Source organism: Eleginops maclovinus, chromosome 3, assembly GCF_036324505.1.
Source record: "Eleginops maclovinus isolate JMC-PN-2008 ecotype Puerto Natales chromosome 3, JC_Emac_rtc_rv5, whole genome shotgun sequence".
Taxonomy (NCBI): domain Eukaryota; kingdom Metazoa; phylum Chordata; class Actinopteri; order Perciformes; family Eleginopidae; genus Eleginops; species Eleginops maclovinus.
The window spans coordinates 7,708,290-7,730,370 of NC_086351.1; the positions used below are offsets into that span (position 1 = coordinate 7,708,290).

Below are 22,081 nucleotides of genomic sequence, written 5' to 3' on the forward strand. Positions count from 1 at the left end.
AGCTACTTGCAGCCTTTACCGTTTACAAACATCTTAAAGAGACATGAGAAGAGGCAGGCTATAACAAATGAGATTTATTTATACATATGCAGTCCAAATATACATATATTAGAATAAATGTTTAAAAAGCCCTAACCTACACCACCCAGTTTAAGACCTGTGAAGTCAACAGAAGTGTGTTGATGTGGAAACACATAACCAGGATAAACACCATCTGTGTGCATAACCTTTGGATTTAATCAAGCCCCTCCCAACACAACCAGCCTTCCTCATCTATTAAACTATTAGAAACTAACAAACCCAAAATTTGCTCCTGAATACAACCCCCACCCCTCCACAGGAAATATAGAAAGTGAGAGTGAGGGCAGACCTCAGGGAGATCCCGGAGGGCAGGGTCCTGTTCCAGTTACATACAGTGTAGAGAGATAGACAGAGGAGTAGGTAGCAGGCAGTGGAGGATTTCACTTACAGTAAAACAAGCCATGTCGGGTACATCAGAGACCACAGGAGCAGGGGAGGGCTGAGTGCCCTCACTACCTCATCTCCTGAAACATTATCCCTACACCCATCTATCTATCTATCCCAGCAAGCAGGCGGCAGAAGCAGCAGCAGCAAAGGGCTGTCCACGCTTTTAAACCATTTTTCATAACCTCTCCCACTACACCCAAAGGTTCAGGGCAGGGGTGATAAAGTCATAGGAAGAGCCATCACCACCTTGTGCAGTTAACCCGTTCACTAGCGATGCAGGCTTTGCACAGCGTTAACTCTGTGTGATGGGAAGGCTGCAAGAGCATGACTCATCTGTAGAGTACAACATGTGCGCAGAGCAGGAAAGCCTTCCAAAGCAAGATCAAAAGCAATCAAAAATAAATGACATGTCACTGGTAGGAAGGGATGTTATTGGCCTGGTGAAACACACATAGAAGTAGCCAACTTCCAAATTCCAGTGTGTGCATTCAGGAAAAATGCCTATAAGCCTTTGTTCCTCCATTTGACATTTGCCCTTCTTCACACAGAGATATGATGTAGCATAAAAAAGTGAGACAGTTTCCTTTGTTGCAAAGCGATCAGTACAGAAAATCTAAACCAAATAGTGTTCAATTGAAAACCCAACCAAAACCTTAATATAGTGTTCAATAAATATGGTACAGGACGTTAATTTCTAAATATTAAACATTTAGGAAATTGGGAATGACTGTGGCGACAGAGGGGTTGCAGTTCAGTCTTTTGGATGTGGATTTTTATTGCCCAATATCCTGGTTGTGGAAAACTGAGAGACAGCGTTTACTGGCTTGTAAATAGAGCTTTCAAAAGAGAGGAAAGCTTTCAAAGACACAAAGAGGATCTCGTAATGTGTTACATTTTTCATTTTATAGTGAATCAGTTCTGATCATGTACCTCTTTCAAAAGCTTAATGCACTGGGCACGAGGCATCCCACTCGTTTTCTTTCCATTGATACTTTCCCTCCCACACCACACCCCTTGTCTAAACTTCTTTACTAACCCTTCATCATTGGTCCCCCTCTTCTTCTTTATTAATCAGACAATAGACAAACTCAGTACAAGTCTCCTTGTGTGAAAATCACTCCCTGTCTCTCCCTGTCCAGCTGTCTGTCTATGTCTTTCTCCCATTGCCTGGAGGTGAAGGAGGAGGTGAGTGGTGAGGTCTCAGTTGCTCTGGCAGCAGACGCCCTTACTGGATGAGTTTTGGGTGGGCTCGACCGTGATGGGCACTACGTTGGAGGCCGGTGAGAAGTCTGAGTCGCTTCGCCCTGACATCTGCCTTTGTGACACGATGTTGTAGATGGCTGTGATGGGGAGAAGCGTAAAAGAGAATGAGTAACGTTTACATGCCGATAAATCCAGCCAACAGTGGGACATATTGTGATAAGGACAAACAGCATGGCAAAACCGAGCAACAACTGTTCTATCCAGACTCCTGGCAGCAGCGGAGGATTCTTTCCATCCTAAACTGGCATCGTTATGTCATGTGGCAGAACCAAAAAGTCTAATTTCAGGCATTCCCCAATGCTGCGATCTGCGATACAGTTTAAATTAAAATTGCAGTGCTTGAATAAATATCGTATGCTGTGGGATCTGCTCCGTGACCCTGCATGCTCAGGCTTGTAAGAAAATACAAAAAGGTTTAGTAGACGGTAGTGTTTCAATGCAAGAATGAACTTAAGTTTGATTTCATATTTTAACTAGCAACAACCTTTTAGTTTTTAGTTAATTTCCTTTAGGCCAAGATGCCATTTGGGTGGTCAGTTGATAAACCTGAGAGAGGAGAAATGGACTAGTGCCAACAGCCGTTTCGCTTCCTGTTGCATACTGCCGCTTTAACTCTAAAGTACAGCCAGATGTGGAACAAAACTGTCTTGAAATAAAAACTGCTTGTGCGGCAGGAAGGTTTAAAGCAAAACAAGACTTCTGGCTGACTGTGATGTGACACGTCAGGTGGTGAAACTATGAGTCATTACTACGGACCCCACACAGCACCAGCTGCTGCACCTATATAATCCAGCAGGAAGACCCCCTCTGATCGACGACAAGTCGGCAGCATCTCTTCTCTGCCCCACTGGGTCTTAAGTTCAGCTTTTAATGCTGCACTGCTAACTTCCTCTTCTCCATCCCTGATGAGCTAATTAGCTACATTAGCTCAATGAGGCTTAATGGTTTGAAGTTTTTATGAATTCTAAATGACTGGTAAAGTTGTGTTGTGGGCAAAATGTCTGAAACGGCTCGAGCAGAGGTGTCTGGGAATTGAGCATGTTGCAGAAACAGAATACAAACATACAAAGTGGCGCATATATGCAGAATAACAGCCCCTGGAGCAATTGAAGCGGAAGCACCACTCACTGTTGAATTGCCCCTTTAGGCACTCCAGGGGATGTCTCTACAATAGCTTTTTCCTCCATGCCACCAAATCTCCAACCTCAAATGCACTTATTAGTGTGGCTATATGCCTCCTGAGGACACTGCTCAAAAGACATTTACCAGAGAAATATATCCAAGGACCAGCATAAGAATGTTTTTGTTGAAAAGATTTGGTGTCGTAGGTTGAAGTGGATTTGTGACCACAAACAAAGACCACTCCTCGTTTCTGATAATTTGACTACATACCAGCTCTCACCACGCTGATTGGCTTAGTTGTCTTTCTTTGTTTCAATTACTTATATTTTGCACCTCAGACTGCATGATAAAATGGGTTTTGCTGCCATCTAGTGGCCGATGATGGGTGTTGTTATGTAAACCATCGCAGTCTGGGTGGAAATTAAACACTATTAGACAAATGAAATGTATATGCAGAGCATTGTTAGTAGATGTGTTAGGAACTTCAGACAGCAGTGCCCTTCAGGATAAAAAAGCTCTTTCGATTTTTCTTCAAACACAAAAAAAGAAAATGCAAGAACTAAACACAAAACTCACCTGTGAGGATTGTCTGAAAAGCCAGCTCCACATTAGATGAGTCTAACGCTGACGTCTCAAGGAAGGACAAGCCATGCTTCTCTGTAAAACAAACATGCACATAATGTTATGTCATTATTTTTGGCATTCCAATCTACCACTGAGTTGAGGTGTTACTGGCATTAACACTGCACTGATTCAGGGATTGATTTCTGCTGCATAATTCGCTCACTCCAGGGTTCTCCCTAGAACCCTCCTGTTTGATTGCACAATATAAAACTGCTTTGTAATTATAAAACTGACTGGTCTGCTGTGTAAAGTAAAGTTACACAATGATGTACCTCACAAAGAGAGGATGTATAGAATATCATGGTTTACATTGTGATCACAAAAAGTAAATAATACAGTTAGAAAGTCAAAAACGGATTGCTAATTAACATTGCAAGCCAAGACACTTTGCATAACCACCACATGGTCTGTATGTAAATTAGCCATCAGTAACTCCATTCACGGTACGGACAAACAAATCAGCTCAAACACAAAGCACTGACAAGTACATACATTCATTAATCTAACAATAAGAATCGATTCCTTAAATCTTAACTGGATCATCAGGGCTCATGTATTTGACATTCTTAAAGGCAGTCCTGCCAAGAGTCATTTACCAGTCAGATGTGAATCAGACACAAACCCATATACTCAAGGTCAAGTAAACACGTGGCCCAAATTCTCTAAAATAATAGTGTGTCAGGGTTACTACAAGCTGTAAAATATAAACCTGAAACAAAGCCTTGAAATTCTCCAAGGGCCAGGATAAATATAACATTTCAATTCATTCAAATTCAGTAGTTTTAACCTCATGTTTTACTTTCCTCAACATTCAAGCCAAGGGCATTTTGTAGGCTTATTCTTAAATATGCATTAAAGTATCAAGGTGCAAACATTTCTAACATGGGTATTCCCTCTGGTAATGATCACACTAGACTGTATTAAAAAAACAGCACAACCCAACCAAACCAACCTCTGTCAAAGGTAAAAGCACTCATTTACTGATACGCACGCATTTTAACGTTTCACGTTTTCAAACGATAACACCAAGCAGAGGGAATTGCATCTAATCATGGACGAGAGGCTGGTGCTAGAGGTAGTAAACATTAACAATTTCCTCCTCTATTGAGCTGTTGAAGCTCGGGTTAGCCTCTCGTCCATGATTAATTGCCCGTATAGTCAAGAGAAAGCAGACATTTCTACAGCTTATATCCCCACATTTGATTAAAAAAAAGCACTACGGGTAAGAGGAATGTGTATTTTGGGTGTACTGTCCCTTTAAGAACCTAATTAAAGCAGCTTTGGGTTAATCCACCTATGATCATTACCACAGCTCTAACTTGACAATCATCTATTGAAGCAGAGTCCTAACTTAAGCAACAACACATAAACAATACCTGCTAGGGCCTTGGCTTCCTCTGTTGGCACCGCCCTGAGGTGGCGGAGATCACTTTTGTTGCCCACCAGCATGATGACTATGTTGCTGTCTGCATGGTCCTGCAGCTCCTTCAGCCAACGCTCAGCATTTTCATACGTCAGGTGCTTGGCGATGTCGTAAACCAAGAGAGCTCCCACTGCTCCACGGTAGTACCTGGACAATCCAAGAGGAGCTCAACTTAATATGAATTGCAAAAAGCAAACTTGTTCTTGTCCCAGCCTGTAGATTTCAGAAATCTTTGCAGGTGTGTAACATGGGCACGGCCAGCTTCGAAGCTGGAAATTAAAACAGTACGGCTGAAAACACTGCAGACAACATCAAGCTGAACATTGTCTGACATTACCCATATTATTTAGGACTGGTGGAGCTTGCTTGTCTGCTTCCTCAATAACTGTGGGTGTTTAAAGCAGTATGCCTCAGGGCTGGTTACCACATGAGCGCAGACAACTTATAAAATTACACACTTTGGGACGGGAACTAGATTGAGATGAGGAAACTGTGATCAACAAGACACTTCCTGTCCCAAAGCAAAAGGCTGCAATTGTACTGTTAATCACTTCATCTCTTTCTTACTGTTTAATGAATGTTGATTCTGAATTGATTTCATAGATGGAGGATGACACTTGAGAGGAAGTTTATAACCCTTAACCTACAGCCCCAGCCCTTCATAATGCAGCCACACGTGACGGTGAATAACACAATGCACATGCATGAGGAAGCAAAAGAGGCTCTCTAAAGTTCCTGTGCTTCATGTAGATGTATAACATGCTTATGTTCCCCGCTGCTTATAGAGCTATGTTTGTCTTCATGTGAGACTCAATCTATTAAAAGTGCCATTATTTTGTACTTGTGTGAAGTGGGTATATCTGCCTAAATGTGGACGGATTCTGTGAGCAATGGTGCTTCAACAAAGCAAGGTTTAATGATGTAATGTACTCACGCAGAAGTGATAGCTCGATACCGCTCCTGTCCAGCTGTGTCCCAGATCTGAGCCTTGATGGTCTTGCCTTCTACCTGGATACTGCGCGTGGCAAACTCCACCCCGATGGTGCTCTTGCTCTCAAGGTTGAACTCATTTCGGGTGAATCGGGACAGCAGGTTACTCTTCCCTACACCTGAATCTCCAATCAGCACCACTAAAGGGGAAAATGGGTTTTGGACGTAGAAAGAGGAACAATCATCATCAGTACATTGTGGACTCAACCTGCTAATAGAAGTTCTTTTTAACCTTTATGAAATTTAATTGGAAACTCTTTGGACTGATTGGTACAAAACAATCTAATACTTCAGGGTTGCAGCTTTAACAGCAACTGTGTGCTAGACCTTTGAGGTAACAGCTCATTAAAACATAGAGAAGTTACACTGAACAATGTGGGTTGATTTATTTAAATTCAATTTGATTTTCATTTTTTACTAGATGGTCTGTCTCGTCAGTGACGCATGTGTGTGGCTCACAGCCAAGGTAGAGCAGAAACTCAGGGGACTCCCACTGAGTATTAAAAATAAAACCACCTGCTCTTTTTTCAGAAGTACCCTCAGACTGAGCAAAGGTGAAAACAGTGATTCGCTGTAGATTTTACCCGTCTAATCTGACTGTGATCACGTAAAAAAGATGTATTAGAACACTTTATATAACTCAAGACATATTTGACCTACATTAAGCATCCATAGATATGTAGAAGTAAAGTGGTCCTGCTGTTTTAGAGGCTGTTGTTGATAATAAAACAAATCTAAATCTCTGTACTAAAACTGAGCACTAAACCTATTCCCACCCACAAAGCTAAACTGCTTAAGTGAATACAGCCATCTTTTTGTCATTCTTAAGCATAAAGCTGCATGACTACTGTTTAAAACAAAGGGCCTTGCTCTGGTTAACAAGCAGTGCTGTGCATGGGGTGAAGAGTGTTCCTTTAATGCTCATGGTGTAGACTCATCGATTGGATTCACACCTAAAATGTAGGCCTACTTAAATAGGCGTTATGCGGGTGAGTGTTCGTCAGAAAATTACTTCTGCAACGGTCAGGTGAGTCAGTGTGTCAAAAGGAACACACACCATCTCCCCAGCAGCAGCAGCACAACGCCCCGCTATTATGAAATAGGAAATAGTTATGGAATGTTGTAACTGCATTAACAAACCGACCACTGTGTCCACACTTGAGTTTCAGCAACATCTCTTATTCTAAAGGGGAAATCTATGTTAAAGGTTATCTGTGGTACTATGGTGTAACAGGCACAAGCAGAAACCTGTTCACATTAAAGTGCTGGCTTATTGAGTCTTCGAAATAATCAAAGTATTTATCAGAAAGTATGTGTAACCTATGGGGATGACATAAACCAACACTGTGGCTCTCCTATGAGACTGAAAAGGCAACACTGCAATTCTCCATTTCATCAGAGACAAAAGATTTTGGGCGGAGGACAAAAATCATCATGCAACCATTTCTAGTTCCTCTGCCATCAGACAGGTAATATCATGGCTACCTTTCACACCCATTCACTCCCTATTGTTGGGTGTGAATTCCTGAGCTGATGAGATACGACATCTCTATACAACACTGCACCCAGTGATGTGGCCTAACTTGCAACTCTCTGAAGGTAGTAAATGAAGAGTAGACTAAATTAATCTGGGTATCTGAGCCTGTCTGGCAGTTCAGTTGGATTCATTGAAATATAGATACCTCCCGAATCCCTGTAAATGGAGTAAAAGATAACCATTTAAGGTCCAATTTCGTGTTGCAATGCATGCTAAATTAAAGCAATTAAATTAAATTAATTATAATACTGGATAGGGCTGGCAATCCTAAAATACAATACCTTCCTTGAAAGTAGGATATTTTTGAAGTTCCGATATTGCCGCATTTAAAAAACATTTCAAATATATTTTGTATATTTATGTAAAAGAGCAGATGGCTTTAAAATAAACTTGAGTTAGGTAGAAATATTTGGTTTTAATCCAAATAATAATAATAAAAAATGAATTGTCTTTCTCCCTAATAATAATAATAATAATAATAATAATAATAATAATAATAATTATTATTATTATTATTATTATTATTAGGGAGAAAGACAAGAGGGCAATAAGTTAGCATACAAATCAGAGCAGAAATAATTAGTAAAACGTATTTAGATTTCCTGTTTCCTCTCTGCATTATACCATGTTTAACTTAATATGTCTGGATTGACAAAACAAGATATTTATAGACATCACCTTGAACTTTACCCACAGTTTAGGCTCATACCCGTCACTGAAATGAACATGAGCAGAACAAAGAAGAGGAATGCCTCAGCAGGACAGAGGGATGAGTACAGGCGCTGATGTCTCGATCAGTAGGGAAAGGTTTAGGTGACTCACTAACAGCTCACCAAACTTGACTCATGCTATCTAACAGTGACAAAAGATTTGTTGTAGGAACAAAGGGGAGACTTAACAATAATGTTAGCTCTTGCCTGGTTCAAGCTTTAGACTGAAGGGCGGCCAATACCTTATCGTGCCCTTGCACTGCAGCACATGATTGAGATAAATTTGACATTTGGTCACCAGAGGTAATGTCATTTTATCGGAGAGTGAGTGAGTAAATCTCATTTTCGCTATACTCAGACAGAGCTTCTCAGTGGCCACACACACACCCACTCACACACAGAGGGACACACACTTCATGCAGGTAATTCCAGTTTGACATGCTTGTTGGGTGTTCTATATTTGAACAGAACAAGAGCACTTCATTTCCCCTTTGCTTGTGACAAGGTACATCTATGAACTAAGGTTTGCACTAGATAACATCAATATGGGAACAATGACCACCTCCACCCCCTGTATACAGTATAATTTACAAAATATGACACATTATAGGAGAAGGTTCTGCATAACATCAAGACTGTTAAAGGATAACTAGTCACCTAGAACGTATTGATATGTATAAAAGAGGTTTGCAATGTTTGTTATAGCACATTGATAAAAGTATTAGAGTTTAGACCAAGTTAGGTTGATCGATTGTTGAGTTTGGTTGAGTTGTGCCCTATATTTTCATTGTGAAGTGTATTTTTCTAAATGTTACTTGGAAAACTCATTTTCAACCTCAATATTTCATTAGCAGATTTAAGGTGGTGCAACCATTTGAGCAGGCAACAGATGGGTTTGTCTAAGTGCCAAAACCTGAATGTGGATTATAATAACAAGTATAACCTGAAGTCCTCAGGCATGAAACTAATGGACCAAACTCCACTCAATCAATAAGAAAGTCTTGATGGAGGCTGTTCTGATTTGTCGTCCTGCCACAGATTAGGACCCCCTTGTTGACCATTAGCGCATCCCAACATGATTGCATCATCGGCCTGCAAGATGATAACTCCACTGCAGATGCTGCTTAATAAATAAGCGTACTTATAAACTGCCTGTACAGTATGTTGTAATACTATGGTTGAACGACTGTCTTAATGTATGTCTTCAGCCAAAGGAAAAGCTAACAGCAGGTGCCTTCGTGTCTCGGTCCTATGTCGTATTACACCTTGTTGTTAGGCATGCGGGTTAAAACACATCCAACTACTCGGCATCAGATGACAGTAGCTCACAGGTGAAGGTTTGATGTCGAAGTTTAGCTAACTTAGCTTTAAATAAAACAGCTACTCACCTTTAAAAAGATAGTCATATTCGTCTTCTCTGTTTGTCATGGCTTATTTTTCTTCGGCGTCTCTACGTATTTAACTCGAAGTCGAACAAACTTCTGGTGTACCTCAGCTCACTTCGTGACCGACAGACCACCGTCGCGGTTTTAACGTTAGTTAGCCTCACACGGAAGACGGTCAATTCTCACTCAGACGACACAAACGCTAAAACACGGTATAAGTACAAGAACGTAACACTGTTGTTGTTATCAAGCATACAAACAACCAACAGCAACTAGTACCTGAAAAGTTTCTACTTCTCTTCCTCACCCTCTGTCACTTGCCATTACCGGGGCTGCGACGTAACGTCAGTTTCTTAGTCCCGCCCCTCGGTCGCTCCTAATGGTCAATAGCTGATCGACACCTGTCACTAACGTCTTTGTGATTGGTTCTTTGTGCTGTCGGTCTTCATTTGGCTGCTGTTCGTTTACTTGGATGACGTATGCGGCCCCAAGCCTCAACAGGTAATATCGAGCTTCAGGTTAATTAGCAGCAGCAACAGCAGCAAGGCCCATCTGGCAAACAGTGGTATCACAAATACCTCTCTTTAACACATGTCACTGCAGCCTTCAAGTACAGATTCAATGTATGTGTATTACATTCCCTATTGTGCTGTGTAAATGTAAAAAAAACTGGGCATCTATGAATTACTGTTTAGGGGTTCAGAGATCTCAGTTGTAAAACATTGTTAACTGTATTTTATTTTTCCCATCCCAAGGCCCATTTATATCTCAGTGACAGTGCATTTGAATGCAGTCCATTCCAATAAATATTACGTGTATGAAGTGGCCATTAGGTTAGTTTCCAACTGTATTTGCTAGAGAAGTGTTAAGTCATCAGCGTTAATATGCCTAGAATGAAGAAAAACAAATGTAAAGCAATAATCTATAAGCATATCAATTAGAGTAAACAGGCACAATATTTACTAGTTCCACCTTTTCAATTGTGAGGATTTGATGCTTTTCTTTGTTATAATCTACTTGATACTAACCGATTGTCTGTTGGTTTTCGGCTATAAGTAAAGATGATTCCAACATATTATTTTATACTTACGTGCCTGTAAAACAACATTATTTGCCAGTATACAATAAAAGATTGAGTATTGCAAGTGTTTATTTATGTTTGAATGTAAGTTGCAGAGTCATTAATTATATATCTAATAAATTGTTTTTTTACTTAAAGTGAATAATATGACATAGTCTACCCCAAAATGGTACATTGTTGGACAGTTTCCAGTATTTCCCAAATGTTCTACTTGGGATATTAGGAATATTTCTGTAAAAGATCACATCATATTGGTTCAACTCCTATTCTCTCGCTCTCTTATCAGATTAATCCACAAATTCCTATAAAGATGGTATGGATTAACTGTTACATTTGCAGCAGAAAGGGGAAAAAAAGTACACCATTGTCTCCTAAGCCCTATAAAGAGATCTGTGCACTCTCATTAAATACATGCATCAAAACTCTGAAAGAGTTTACCAACATTAATTGGGCCAGTTAATTATCGCAGCACAGTCAGAGGAAACATAAATATCAAGCTTGAAAAGGTTGCTTACCCCTGACCCAATCTGTCAAACGAAGATGCTACTTAATTCATTTTTAATTTGAACATCTTTGCATTTTAATAGTCTACAGAATTTATATACCTCATTATTGAGTTCCTTTAAGGTTATGAACATTTGCTGCAGCATTTCATGTAAATCTGTTTAAAAGGGTCTGGATTAGAAAAAGACCATGGGCCAATATGGTTCAATACTTAACCACAAACATTGAAAACTATAATTTCACTTGAATGAAATCATGTAGTAAATTGTAATTTCTTTATTTGATAATTTCTTGAATTGTAAGGGCCTCAATTACAACAGACACTTTGAATTGTCACAGTAAAAAAAGTACATGTTACTTATGAATCTAACATTGATCTGTTTTAGTTTTTCCAGTCACTCATGACACTGATAGTGATCTGCTTAATACCATGACTCTGAAACTAAAGCTGAATGGATTTCAGCTGATCATTATTTTGTATTATTTCCCGATTTATACAGGTCAAAATGTCTTCTAGGAAAAATACCTTTCTCTTGTGATGAGACACAAATAAAACACAGTTATCCAGCTGTCTTTATAAATTATTTATTTCTCAACACTCATCCTTAATCATAAGCTGAAGCACACACACAGCAGTGACAGCAAGGCTACAGTCCAATAGTCTTTTTTGCTTGTGAACGTTCCTGACTGATCAAAATGACCTGGAAGTGGCAGCACTGATAAGAGTTGGTTGAATTCCCTAATTGTTAAGTAAAGGTGCTACAACCCTTCCTGTCTTATTTACCTTCGCATAGAGTACACCGGACCATTCTTTACCAAAGGTACAGGGATACTGCCGTCCCATTATTGTTGACAATTCGCCCGCAGCCCAAGACTAATAGTGTCTCCAGCAGACAAACATAAAACAGTCATGTGTAATTGACATTTACGATATTAGTGTTTGGGTTTGTCCAATTCTGCGCATGGATTATATAAATATATAATTTTGCAGGTAACATGATTAAGTATTTTACTTTTGACCTTGTTCAATAGTCAGCAGAGACTCTTCAAGGATTGATGTTGTCTCCATACGTCATTCACAATCATCTTTTGAATACATCACACAGCTCGTAAAACATGTAAATCAGTCATTTCAAAGCAGCATCTCCTAAGCCAGGACCATTCATTTAGGCACACGCAGTTATTGTGTCCCCGCCTCTCGTTGATATTTTACGCAGGTTTGTTGGCTGGAAGTCACCCACTTACCCCTGGACTCCTGGAGGAAATTGTGGTCAGATGTTCCTGCAGCAGGGCTTCTTCTCGTCTGTGTTTTCTGCTAAGGTGCTGTTCAAGGACACAGCACTGATGGAGCCCCGGACCACTTCCTTACTGCTCACCTTCCTTTGAATCTCTGTGGCAGAAAAAAGACATTAATTATACATTTGCAATAGGCTAGAATAGAAATATGTGGCCAGGTTCTTAAGCTTTGAGAGGAAAAAAAGTCAGATGATACTATAAAAAAGCCAGACCTTCAGGATCCTACAAAAATGTATTGGTAAAAGTTATCGATAACCAACCTCAAATTGTTTGTACCTAAGGCAGTGAATCATCTGGCTACCAAAGGAAATTTATCTTGACCTTTTCTAGACCTAGACCAAACCTACTTGAGCTAAGAAAATGTAGGTATGCATCCAAGGGTAAATTTAAGGTCATAGGGAGAGCACTTTTCTGGCACGTTTGAGAAGAAATGTGCATCCAGTTCATGATTTCACATGTCTTAGGTGGGTCAAGAGAGAGAGAGAAAGACATTCAAGGTAGAATAATATGGCTCGCTTTCTACTTCTGCAGATTCGGACATGAACCAAACATATGCGTAACAGAGTCGGAAAAAGTTAAATACATTGAAGCAAATTACCTTGTAGGACATCGTTGAAGGCTGCCTCCACGTTAGTTGACTCCAGAGCAGATGTCTCCAGAAACAAAAGACCATTCTTTTCTAGATAACAAGAATAAGCAATGTCAGATTGTCATTGTTATTGTCTGTCTAGTGTCAAACTACTGTCCAAACTGCAACATTTCACTGTTGATATTTAATGTATTATCCTCAAAGAAATTGGGGATTTCGGGGCATCACTAGTCCTCTTCTCTTTCTCTCTTTATTTGACAATGAGAATCAACAAAGGGGGAATTTAGAGTCACCAATGGGAATTTGACTTGAATTGAAAACTTTTGTAGTTTGATTAGAAGACACATTTACATTCTCTAGAATCAATATGAATTCAGTTTCCAAAAGCTAATTGTGAACAATGAAAATACAATTACAATGCAGTGAATTTCATCACAGAGGTAACACCTTTTACCTGCATAGTCCTTAGCCTCGTTGGTGGGTACAGATCTCTCTGAATCCAGGTCACTCTTGTTGCCCACTAGCATGACCACAATGTGCGGGTCAGCATGGTCGTACAGCTCCTTTAGCCAGCGCTCCACGCTCTCATAGGTGAGGTGTTTGGTGATGTCATAGACCAGCAGGGCTCCCACAGCTCCTCTGTAGTAACTGTTCAGAGGAGATCAACTTTACAGTTACTCCTCATGGGACATTTAGGTATATTTGTGTCTGTTATGCAGTTAAAGACAGACATAATGGCAGATTCAAGCAAAGTTCTTTCTTCACTGAGAAGAGTAGTTTCTCCTGCTGTCAACTTAGAATATGTAATGACTGACTACTGCTCTAAAGTCACGAACCAATCAAATAATTCCTTTACAATTACATCTCTGATCCCTTCTTCTAGCAATATAATTAATTCTGCTTTAATAGGTTTTAGCTGCTTGTTACAGCACAAATGGGAAATTCCATGGGAGTGACAATTTGCGCTCTGGAATAAGTCGGTAAGTAATTACTCCAAAAAGCCAAGCTGCCAAAAAAGAGCTAATCCGGTAGCGTAGCATATCCTCAGATTTTTCCATGTCTTAACAGCATTGACATGGTACTATTGTTTTAAAACCAGTTTCCACACTGTTAATCCTTTTAGTTTAATTTCTTTTTTAAAGGAGTGAATCTGGAGCATCCTTAGAGCAGAGACCCGCTCAGGGCTAAGTATTTAAACAAAGGTCTCTGGCCTACCCAGTTAGATTTTGGGACACAATTGTGCCTGACAGAAGACATATCTGTGCAGGAGACAAGAATGTGCAGGCTGTTTTTCAGGTAATACATGAGGAAACTAAAGATCAACGCCTTTTCTTACAGGTATTTTGGCCACTAAAAGCACCACCTTAGGATGCAGACACGCAGGTTGCACAACAGTCATGGAGCAAGAAAGCAACTGGAAATTTTGATTTTAAACAAACACAACTGCTTTTAATATCGGTAGACTTGCTTCTTAAGAAGTGCAATTTTCAAAGAAGTGCATCTGCTAGCACAACATACATGTATGCTACTTTAGTAGGCCTACTGACTAAACATGTAAGGGAAATGTATACCTTGTTACTGAAAGTTGCATTAATTAAAACCTTAAGTAACTCCCTGCTGCATCAGCCTATTGTTTCCAAGAATTAAGCCAATGATGTCTGTGGCTATACCTAGACTGGTTTTCAGTCTTCAAACTAAGCTAACATAAGCTAACTGGCTGTAGCTTATTTAGATTAAAATTCCATTTTGTTTCTGCAGTACCTGTTTGCCACACAGCCAAAATGGGGCTTAAAGGCATTGTGTTCTACATACTAACGCTGCTAATAGAAGAATTGGTTGTTGTTATTTGTTATAATATATGTAATTATCATTTTCTTTCTTTGTTTTTTTCCTGTTTATTTGTAATCTTGAAAAATCTAAAATGAATTGTTAATTATGAACAATTGTTGATTACTTTACTGACAGCAATATCGTGAAAATAATGCAACCACAAAACATGTTACAGCATAAATAAGGGGCTATCGGACTCAGATTTGGGCAACAATACACAGACATGATGATGTTTTAAAAAATAAAACACTTATTATTTAGAGTGTGTGTGTGTGAAGGAGTAAACCTGTACACAATAATGGATTTACGAAAGCTGTGAGGGGTCTTGACACTCACGCGGAAGTAATGGCCCGGTATCGCTCCAGCCCGGCCGTGTCCCAAATCTGGGCCTTGATGGTGAAGCTGTTGAGCTGCACCGTGCGCGTGCTGAACTCCACCCCGATGGTTGTTCGACTGTCATGGTTAAACTCGTTTTTGGTGAAGCGGGACAGCAAATTGCTCTTCCCTACACCAGATTCTCCTATTAGAACCACTGTGGAGGATAGAAGACAGAGTGAACACAAGTCGTTTCTTTTTGAGATATTTGGGTTTGATAGGATAAGATATTTTTTTATTGGGCCCAATTTGGGACATTATTTTTGTCACAGCAGCATAAAGAAGAGTATTACATTTGATTAAAAATCAAATAAAGTAAACAGCAAATATACAGTATATCAACAGTACCAATAAACTAATAAACAGAACAGTACTTGTACATATAAAAAGTAAAAGATTTAAACCTAGAGTATCTCTCTTGAATATAGTTTGGTTGTGGCATACTTAACCTAGTATATCTTTGATAAAAGAGACTAACTTATAGAGCCAATTTTGTACGTCCCATTCCTCCTCTACAGTCTTTTTATATTGGAAGCCTTTAGTATAGGCATGTCTGATTGTTGTACCATAAATCCTCATTCTTACCTGTCTCAAACTGGGGATGATTACACCATGCCCTATTTAATAACAAACAGCACCACACCCTCATTGTAAATAGGTTAATGGTTTTAATCATGCAGCGCAAATAATGCAATGAGAAGACATGTTGAGTAAAATATGGGGAACCGTGTGGTTTGCTGGCCTGAAAGAGAATACACCAGATTATTGATTTGTAAGGAGATAACCGAGGATCATGTGGGGCTTTAGGCTATCCCAGCATGCACTGGTGAGATGCCAATTCTAAAAAACTGTGATTTTTGTTTGGTTTATTTTTTTCTTTTCACACTGAAGAGTGAAGATGCCAAGTAGAGGAAGTGGAATACAAGCAAGATTAAAACCTTCACTCGCTGGGGCAGAGATGTGGATCTTACAATCGATATTTTTAAGATTGCATGTAGTTTTCTTTCACCAGGGATGTCTACATTTGCCTTTAATTTCTTTTAAGTTGGCTAAGAGTATCGTTGAAGCTATGCAGCACAACTATCAGTCATGCCTCACTTGTGGTGTGAGTTATTGATGTTTTACTACAAACCTATTTTAGCATAACCTTTATCAACTTTCCTAAAGGGGGAGGACATACCCCCTTGGAAAGACTGAAAACCTTTAAGGAGAAAAATCCTCTCACAAGTAAACCTTTGTTTCAATAAATAAAACACAGTCTCTGCAAGTGTAAGGTGATACCAAATCAGGCAGAACAGGTTATGCTGTCACTGCCTTTTATCTTGGTCAGTGGAACCGACCTACTGGGTAAACAGGACAGGAAATAACACAGACTCCCCCTCTGTGCATCTCAGTGACTATCGTTTGGGTTTCAGTTGTTAGTGACTGACTGAAAAAGAAAAAAAGGCTTGGCCTAATTGGCACAGAATGGGAAAATATGACCACACTGTGAAAACATAGCACTGGGATCACTGCACAACTGAATTCAACACAGTCACAGCTTATGGCTCAGGGTGTGAGCTTGTGAACTAAGAGATAATAATCCAACTTCTTGTGACACCTCACACAGCCATTAAGTATGGAATTAGGGTGTGATGGGTTTTGGGAGACATTCTGGAAAATATGGTTTATTTTCTTTATAGATTAGTGACACAACTATCAATATTGTACATTAACCATGTTGCTGGAAGCACAGGGAAAGACCTTGTCCATCCCTGTGCAAATGGTTAAAATAAGGTTTACCTGGGAGTTTTTTGTCACAAGCTTTTGGAATTAAACAGGGTGAGGCTATCTGTTTCAAGTGTTTATGCTAAATTAGACCAGACATTTTTCCTTGATACAGATAAAACAAATAAGCTATAACATGTTAATTAGTGAGCCACACAGGTTTTCTTTGACCTAGGAGTGTTGCTAATTGATTCTTACATATTCTGCACTAAAAGTACATTTGCTTCAGACTAACTAACAGCGTTCTGTACTTTTACTTTCGTGATTTCAAACCCAAGCTCTTACTAGTAATGGATTATTTGCTCAAAATGTTGTTTGTTTTACACAACCCAATTATAACACAAAAAAAAATATTGTAACGGTGGATTTATACTCTGAATGCACTTAAAAAGAAATAGTCTTCAAAGTTTTTTTATATTCTTAATGTGATCTTCATTTTTCAGTGTGAAAACAAAACCCCTAACTAAAAATTTGAATACATACATAGCCTTACGGGATTTCAATAAAAAACATGAGTCTATTCATTTATCATGACTAGTTTTATCATATCAGTGAATAAAGTGAAGCTTCAAAAACATATTGCATTTGTTTATTGTATCTACCTTGTTATAACTACTCAGAAAAGCTAATATACAGAATCAAGATCAGAATCCCTTTATTCGTCCCACAGAGGGGAAATTTTCATTTGTTACAGCAAAAAATAGCCAAAAACAGCTCAATATTACACCCAAGATACAAAAATATATACAAAATTTACACAAACATACATCTCTACATATACATATCTACAAATCCTAGAAAAAATAACATCCAATAGAATAATATCCATTGGAATGAATGGAGAATCTGAACTGGTTGTAAATTCCCTGAACACATTTGTGTCTGAGAGCAATCTTACAACAAGACCCATCATAATGTTTACAGGCTTTCAAACACATTATCTTGATCAATTTTACTGATGAAGGTCATGTTATCTGAGTTAAAGCGCCAGAACAGTAAATGAATTGACCTCATAGTGAGTCTTCTTAACCGTTTTTCCTTTCCACAGTCCAAAATGAACTTTGACTTCAACTTTCCAAGCCGTCCTGAACAGAAAAGTCCTTAAAAATAAACAACACATCACTAGTTTACTATTCACCTGTCATAGACTAACAGATGCAAAATGTGCCTGTGTTTTTCCTGATCACCTTCTCACTTGACTCTGACCCAGTGCTTGATTTACAGTGTCTAACCTGAAGACTGAAGTTGGCAAAGAATGTTTTACAAGTTGTTCTACTTTTGCTTGTTTTAGGTAATTGTTCACTCTGCGGCCAGACCACTACCGCTCTTTGTCTTAGTGGGTGAGGTGAGAAAGCCTGCTCTCCCCCTCCTCTCCTCCACTACTCAGTAACTTCTTAAGCAAACAATACCAACCACTGGTTTCTATGGGGATGCAGGAGAAGAGGTCTTCAAGCCTGGTTTGTTGATTCTGTGAAAACTGGGAAAAACTTGATGCAGCGCAATGAGGGTTATTCCTTTTGTTTTTATTTTAATGACCTTTAGGACAGTTATTCTAACAGAACTGCCCTGAAATTCTGGTGGAAATTTGAATAAGGAGTACAACAAGGTTTCATGCCTCCTAATATGAGACAATATGAACATATATTTGAGTTTTTAAAATATTCATGATTGTACAGGAGCATGTTTCTTATCCTTTATTGTATATGCCCAGTTATCTAATTTAATACAAATGTTGAACTTTTGGGGCAAAATTCAAAATCCCTTGCATAAAATAAAGTCACTCCGGCAGCATCCTTATCTACTGCATCACTGCCACTTAACCTTTGTATAGGCCTGCTTTTATTTAATATTTTCCAACTGTTTACTGTACGTCACTATGTATGTTTATTACATCTGAATATTAATATGCACTTACTATATACCTGTTTACATTACTTTATTCATTCTGCCACTACTGTGCATGCCATAATGTAATTTTATTTGATATATTTTAACTTCTGCAAAATGTTACGTCTTTAATTGTAATTTTGACAGCTGATTCACTTTAGTTGTCGTGACGTAACAATACTTAAACTACTTCCGCGATGTACCCATGTACGGTATGGCAAGAGCACGTATGCTTACTTTCCAGGAAACTTCATGAAATCAGATTTTACCGATTAGTTTCTCTGAACTGGGTGGAATGAAAACCTGCCAGATAAAATATCACACACTGCAACGGTGAGTGATTTTATTTAGTGATGACAATCTGTTTGTGAAAAATTCCTTTTCAGTTTTCAGCTCCACCGTTACTGCATCCGAGTTATACAACAGTATATTAGTTTGGGTAATAGGCAATGCTTATTTTGTTTTTTGTGAACTAGAGAAAATCAAAACCACCTGTATGATAAATATAAGACTCCACAACCCACAGGCAGTTAGCTTAGCTTAGCAAAGACTGGAGACTGGGGTAAACAGCACTGTCCTGCACATAAATGGTAAGGCTCTCTACAGGCACAAATTGTTAATTTAACACTTTAGTCTTTGCACAGGTTAAACCAATGGGAAATAATGTGTTAATTAGTAGCAATCTTTAACGGTGCAAGAAGGTGGATTTTGCCATCGTTGGATAGAGCCAGGCACATGGTTTCACTAAGCTTCTAGTTTTGATGTGAAGTTAAACTAAACTGCCGCTTTATATTTTCTGTACATACATAACCATCTATCCTCTTGTGTACATTCAGTAAAACAGCAAATAAGCATGTTTCCCAAAGTTTTGAAATATCAAGTTATATTTGTTGTTCCTTTGTAACTAAATCAGAATAAAGGGTGTTGTATTGACTGTAATTCCCCATACTTTTCTAACCAGGGTTGAGAGATAATTGTCATGATCACCAGGTGCAGACTACACCTGCAGGGCCTGCCACTCGAGAATTGGACTGTTCAGCCCCATTAGGAGCTGCAACTCAACCACAGGCTAATCATCTACTCTGAGACAGAATAACGCAAAACATCTGCCAATTGCTTTTAGATTGATTGATTAATTGTTTGGTCATTAAAATGTCAGCTAATAGTGAAACACATCCATCCAAGTCCAAGGTTATGTCTATAAATGTCCCAAAGTGATTCAGCTTAATATGTAATATACATTCTTGGGAGGCATATTGTACCATGTTTGCACTATTAAACAAAATAGTTGGACACATTTATTTCTGTCTATCAACTCTGTCTATCAACTTAAAGATGATTCATCTAATCAGTGCAGCTTTACAATAAAAAATATATATAATTTGCAATTTCTGCCAACAGTTTTGATAGCTTTGACAATACAGACAGGAAATGAAATCAAGCTCTGAGTATTTTATGTATGATTTAAAGCTATTGCTAATATTGCAGTGGGACCAGTGAATGTGATGCTGTTCAATGTTTTGGATACTGTTACTTAGGATTTCATGCATTCACCTGCAGTGTCTTTTATCAGCATGGCAGTTTGTACCAAAATGTCAAACCACCTGAACCAAATCACCTCTCTCTGAATGACGTTCACTTACATCTGCTAAGGGCCATCTGGTACCTTAATAAGCTGCATATAAGAAATGATTATAGTGTTATGAAGGTTTATTGCAGAATGAATCAAGTGAGTGGGAGCAGCTGCTTCTTTTCAAAGAACAGAGCATAATTTAAACCTCACACTATTACATACTGGATGTGTTATGTTTGACGTGTGATGAACTATGTCTTTTTGATGTGACACAGGGTTTTGAACCAGGCACTCTATGATACACCATTGTTCTGCATGTAATGCTGAAAATAAACAGGATTTTAAGTACAACCACACATCCTGGTTTCAACAAAAGCAGTGTACTATGCATGCTTAACATGTTCTCCCAGAGAGAAAAGTGGTGAACCTGCAATGTGATTGTAGTATGATTCAACTTTTTAGTAATGAAACTCACCTTAAAACTTGCCAAACATCAACATACAATATCTTATTAGCTGACTGAACTGTTAATATACAGATAAGTTCAGATGTTTTATCTGTGTTTGAACATGTGTTGTTTTATTACACAGATGTTGTTAATAAATATGAATATCATAAATATCTATTGCATTTTGCAACCACACCACACGTATCCCTGTTCCTAGCCTAGAAAAGCCTGGTTAATCATAAACAAGGAAGTATGTTTTAAAGGACAAAGGAACACCACATAATATAAAACCCTTCAAACTGTAGGGATGCATCTAGGGTTTGAATCCAGTAAGCAGGAGAGCATGTACTCACCCTTAAAGACAAAGTTGTAAGCCTCATCTGACCCCATATTCTGTCCATTCAGTGTTACCACCCCTCAGTTTACTGCCGTGTCTCCAGCACTCACACACTCCTGCAGGATGTAAGACGACACTGGCTTTCACCGCAGCCTGCCACTTAGATCCTCAATCTTCAGGAAGGAAAAATAGCTGCAGAAATGTTTCAACACATGAATGCCAGTCGCCAGTTTCCTGTCCTTCGCTACCCTTCCCTATCTGAGTTAATATAAAGCAGGCTTGTTTGAACAAGACATGCTGAATGTATCCAGGTTGTTGTGCTGCAGCAGGCGGGGCTCCTGTCAGGGAGTGGCGGGGGGAGCAGCTTAGGGGGCGTGGCTTCTTGCAGGCAGGTTGGACAGGTGGGGTGAGCAGCAGGTAAAGCTGAGGACTGCCAGGCGCCTCCTGCTGGACCGATGACATTACTGCATCCAGGAAGCAGGAAGCAAGTGTAGTGCTTCATCACTACCAGGAATCCCAGCATAAACCAGTATGCAGAGGTGGGAAAATTACTCAGATTGTGCACTTAAGTAAAAGTAGAAGTGCAAGAGCGTAGTAATACTCTGTTACAAAGTCATGCATTTGAAATGTTACTTAATTAAAGGTACAAAGGTATCATCAAAATATACCAAAAGTACTCCTTATGCAGATTGGCCCATTTCAGAATATGTAATACGTTTTTATCATAATTATTGATGCACTCATGTGTTTATCAAAGCTGGTAAAGGTGCAGCTAGTTTTAATTACTTTGTGTGCTGCAGGGTATCTTGTGCATGTTACTCTATGTGTAACTAAAGTCTTATTTAAGAGTTGATTTTATATCACATCATGAA

General features: G+C 39.0%; 2 protein-coding genes across 2 annotated transcripts; both read right to left on the reverse strand.

The window, feature by feature from the left end:
- Positions 1 to 59: 59 nt before the first annotated feature.
- rab11al (RAB11a, member RAS oncogene family, like) lies at positions 60 to 9,863 on the reverse strand. The gene is made up of 5 exons (XM_063879679.1): positions 9,526 to 9,863; positions 5,835 to 6,030; positions 4,854 to 5,047; positions 3,430 to 3,510; positions 60 to 1,808 (listed from the first exon to the last, which is right to left on the reverse strand). Exons 1-5 carry the CDS (start codon positions 9,563 to 9,565, stop codon positions 1,669 to 1,671), a joined length of 651 nt encoding a protein of 216 aa, XP_063735749.1. The 5' UTR covers positions 9,566 to 9,863; the 3' UTR covers positions 60 to 1,668.
- A 1,813-nt stretch (positions 9,864 to 11,676) lies between these two features.
- On the reverse strand, positions 11,677 to 21,536 carry rab25b (RAB25, member RAS oncogene family b). Its single transcript, XM_063879406.1, has 5 exons — positions 21,226 to 21,536; positions 15,159 to 15,354; positions 13,447 to 13,640; positions 13,002 to 13,082; positions 11,677 to 12,497 (listed from the first exon to the last, which is right to left on the reverse strand). The coding sequence occupies exons 1-5, from the start codon at positions 21,260 to 21,262 to the stop codon at positions 12,379 to 12,381; spliced, it is 627 nt and encodes a 208-aa protein (XP_063735476.1). The 5' UTR covers positions 21,263 to 21,536; the 3' UTR covers positions 11,677 to 12,378.
- Positions 21,537 to 22,081: the final 545 nt, after the last annotated feature.

Bases quoted from the DNA above. Each gene is read 5' to 3' on its own strand.
- rab11al (XM_063879679.1), bottom strand. From the start codon at position 9,565: ATGACAAACAGAGAAGACGAATATGACTATCTTTTTAAAG. The intron at 5,048-5,834 runs GTGAGTACATTA...TGGATTGTCCAG, and splicing joins TATCGAGCTATCACTTCTGC to GTACTACCGTGGAGCAGTGG. The intron at 3,511-4,853 runs GTATTGTTTATG...TTTGTTTTACAG, and splicing joins GGAAGCCAAGGCCCTAGCAG to AGAAGCATGGCTTGTCCTTC.
- rab25b (XM_063879406.1), bottom strand. From the start codon at position 21,262: ATGGGGTCAGATGAGGCTTACAACTTTGTCTTTAAGG. The intron at 15,355-21,225 runs GTGAGTACATGC...TATCCTCCACAG, and splicing joins TTACAACTTTGTCTTTAAGG to TGGTTCTAATAGGAGAATCT. The intron at 13,083-13,446 runs GTAAAAGGTGTT...CTTGTTATCTAG, and splicing joins CGAGGCTAAGGACTATGCAG to AAAAGAATGGTCTTTTGTTT.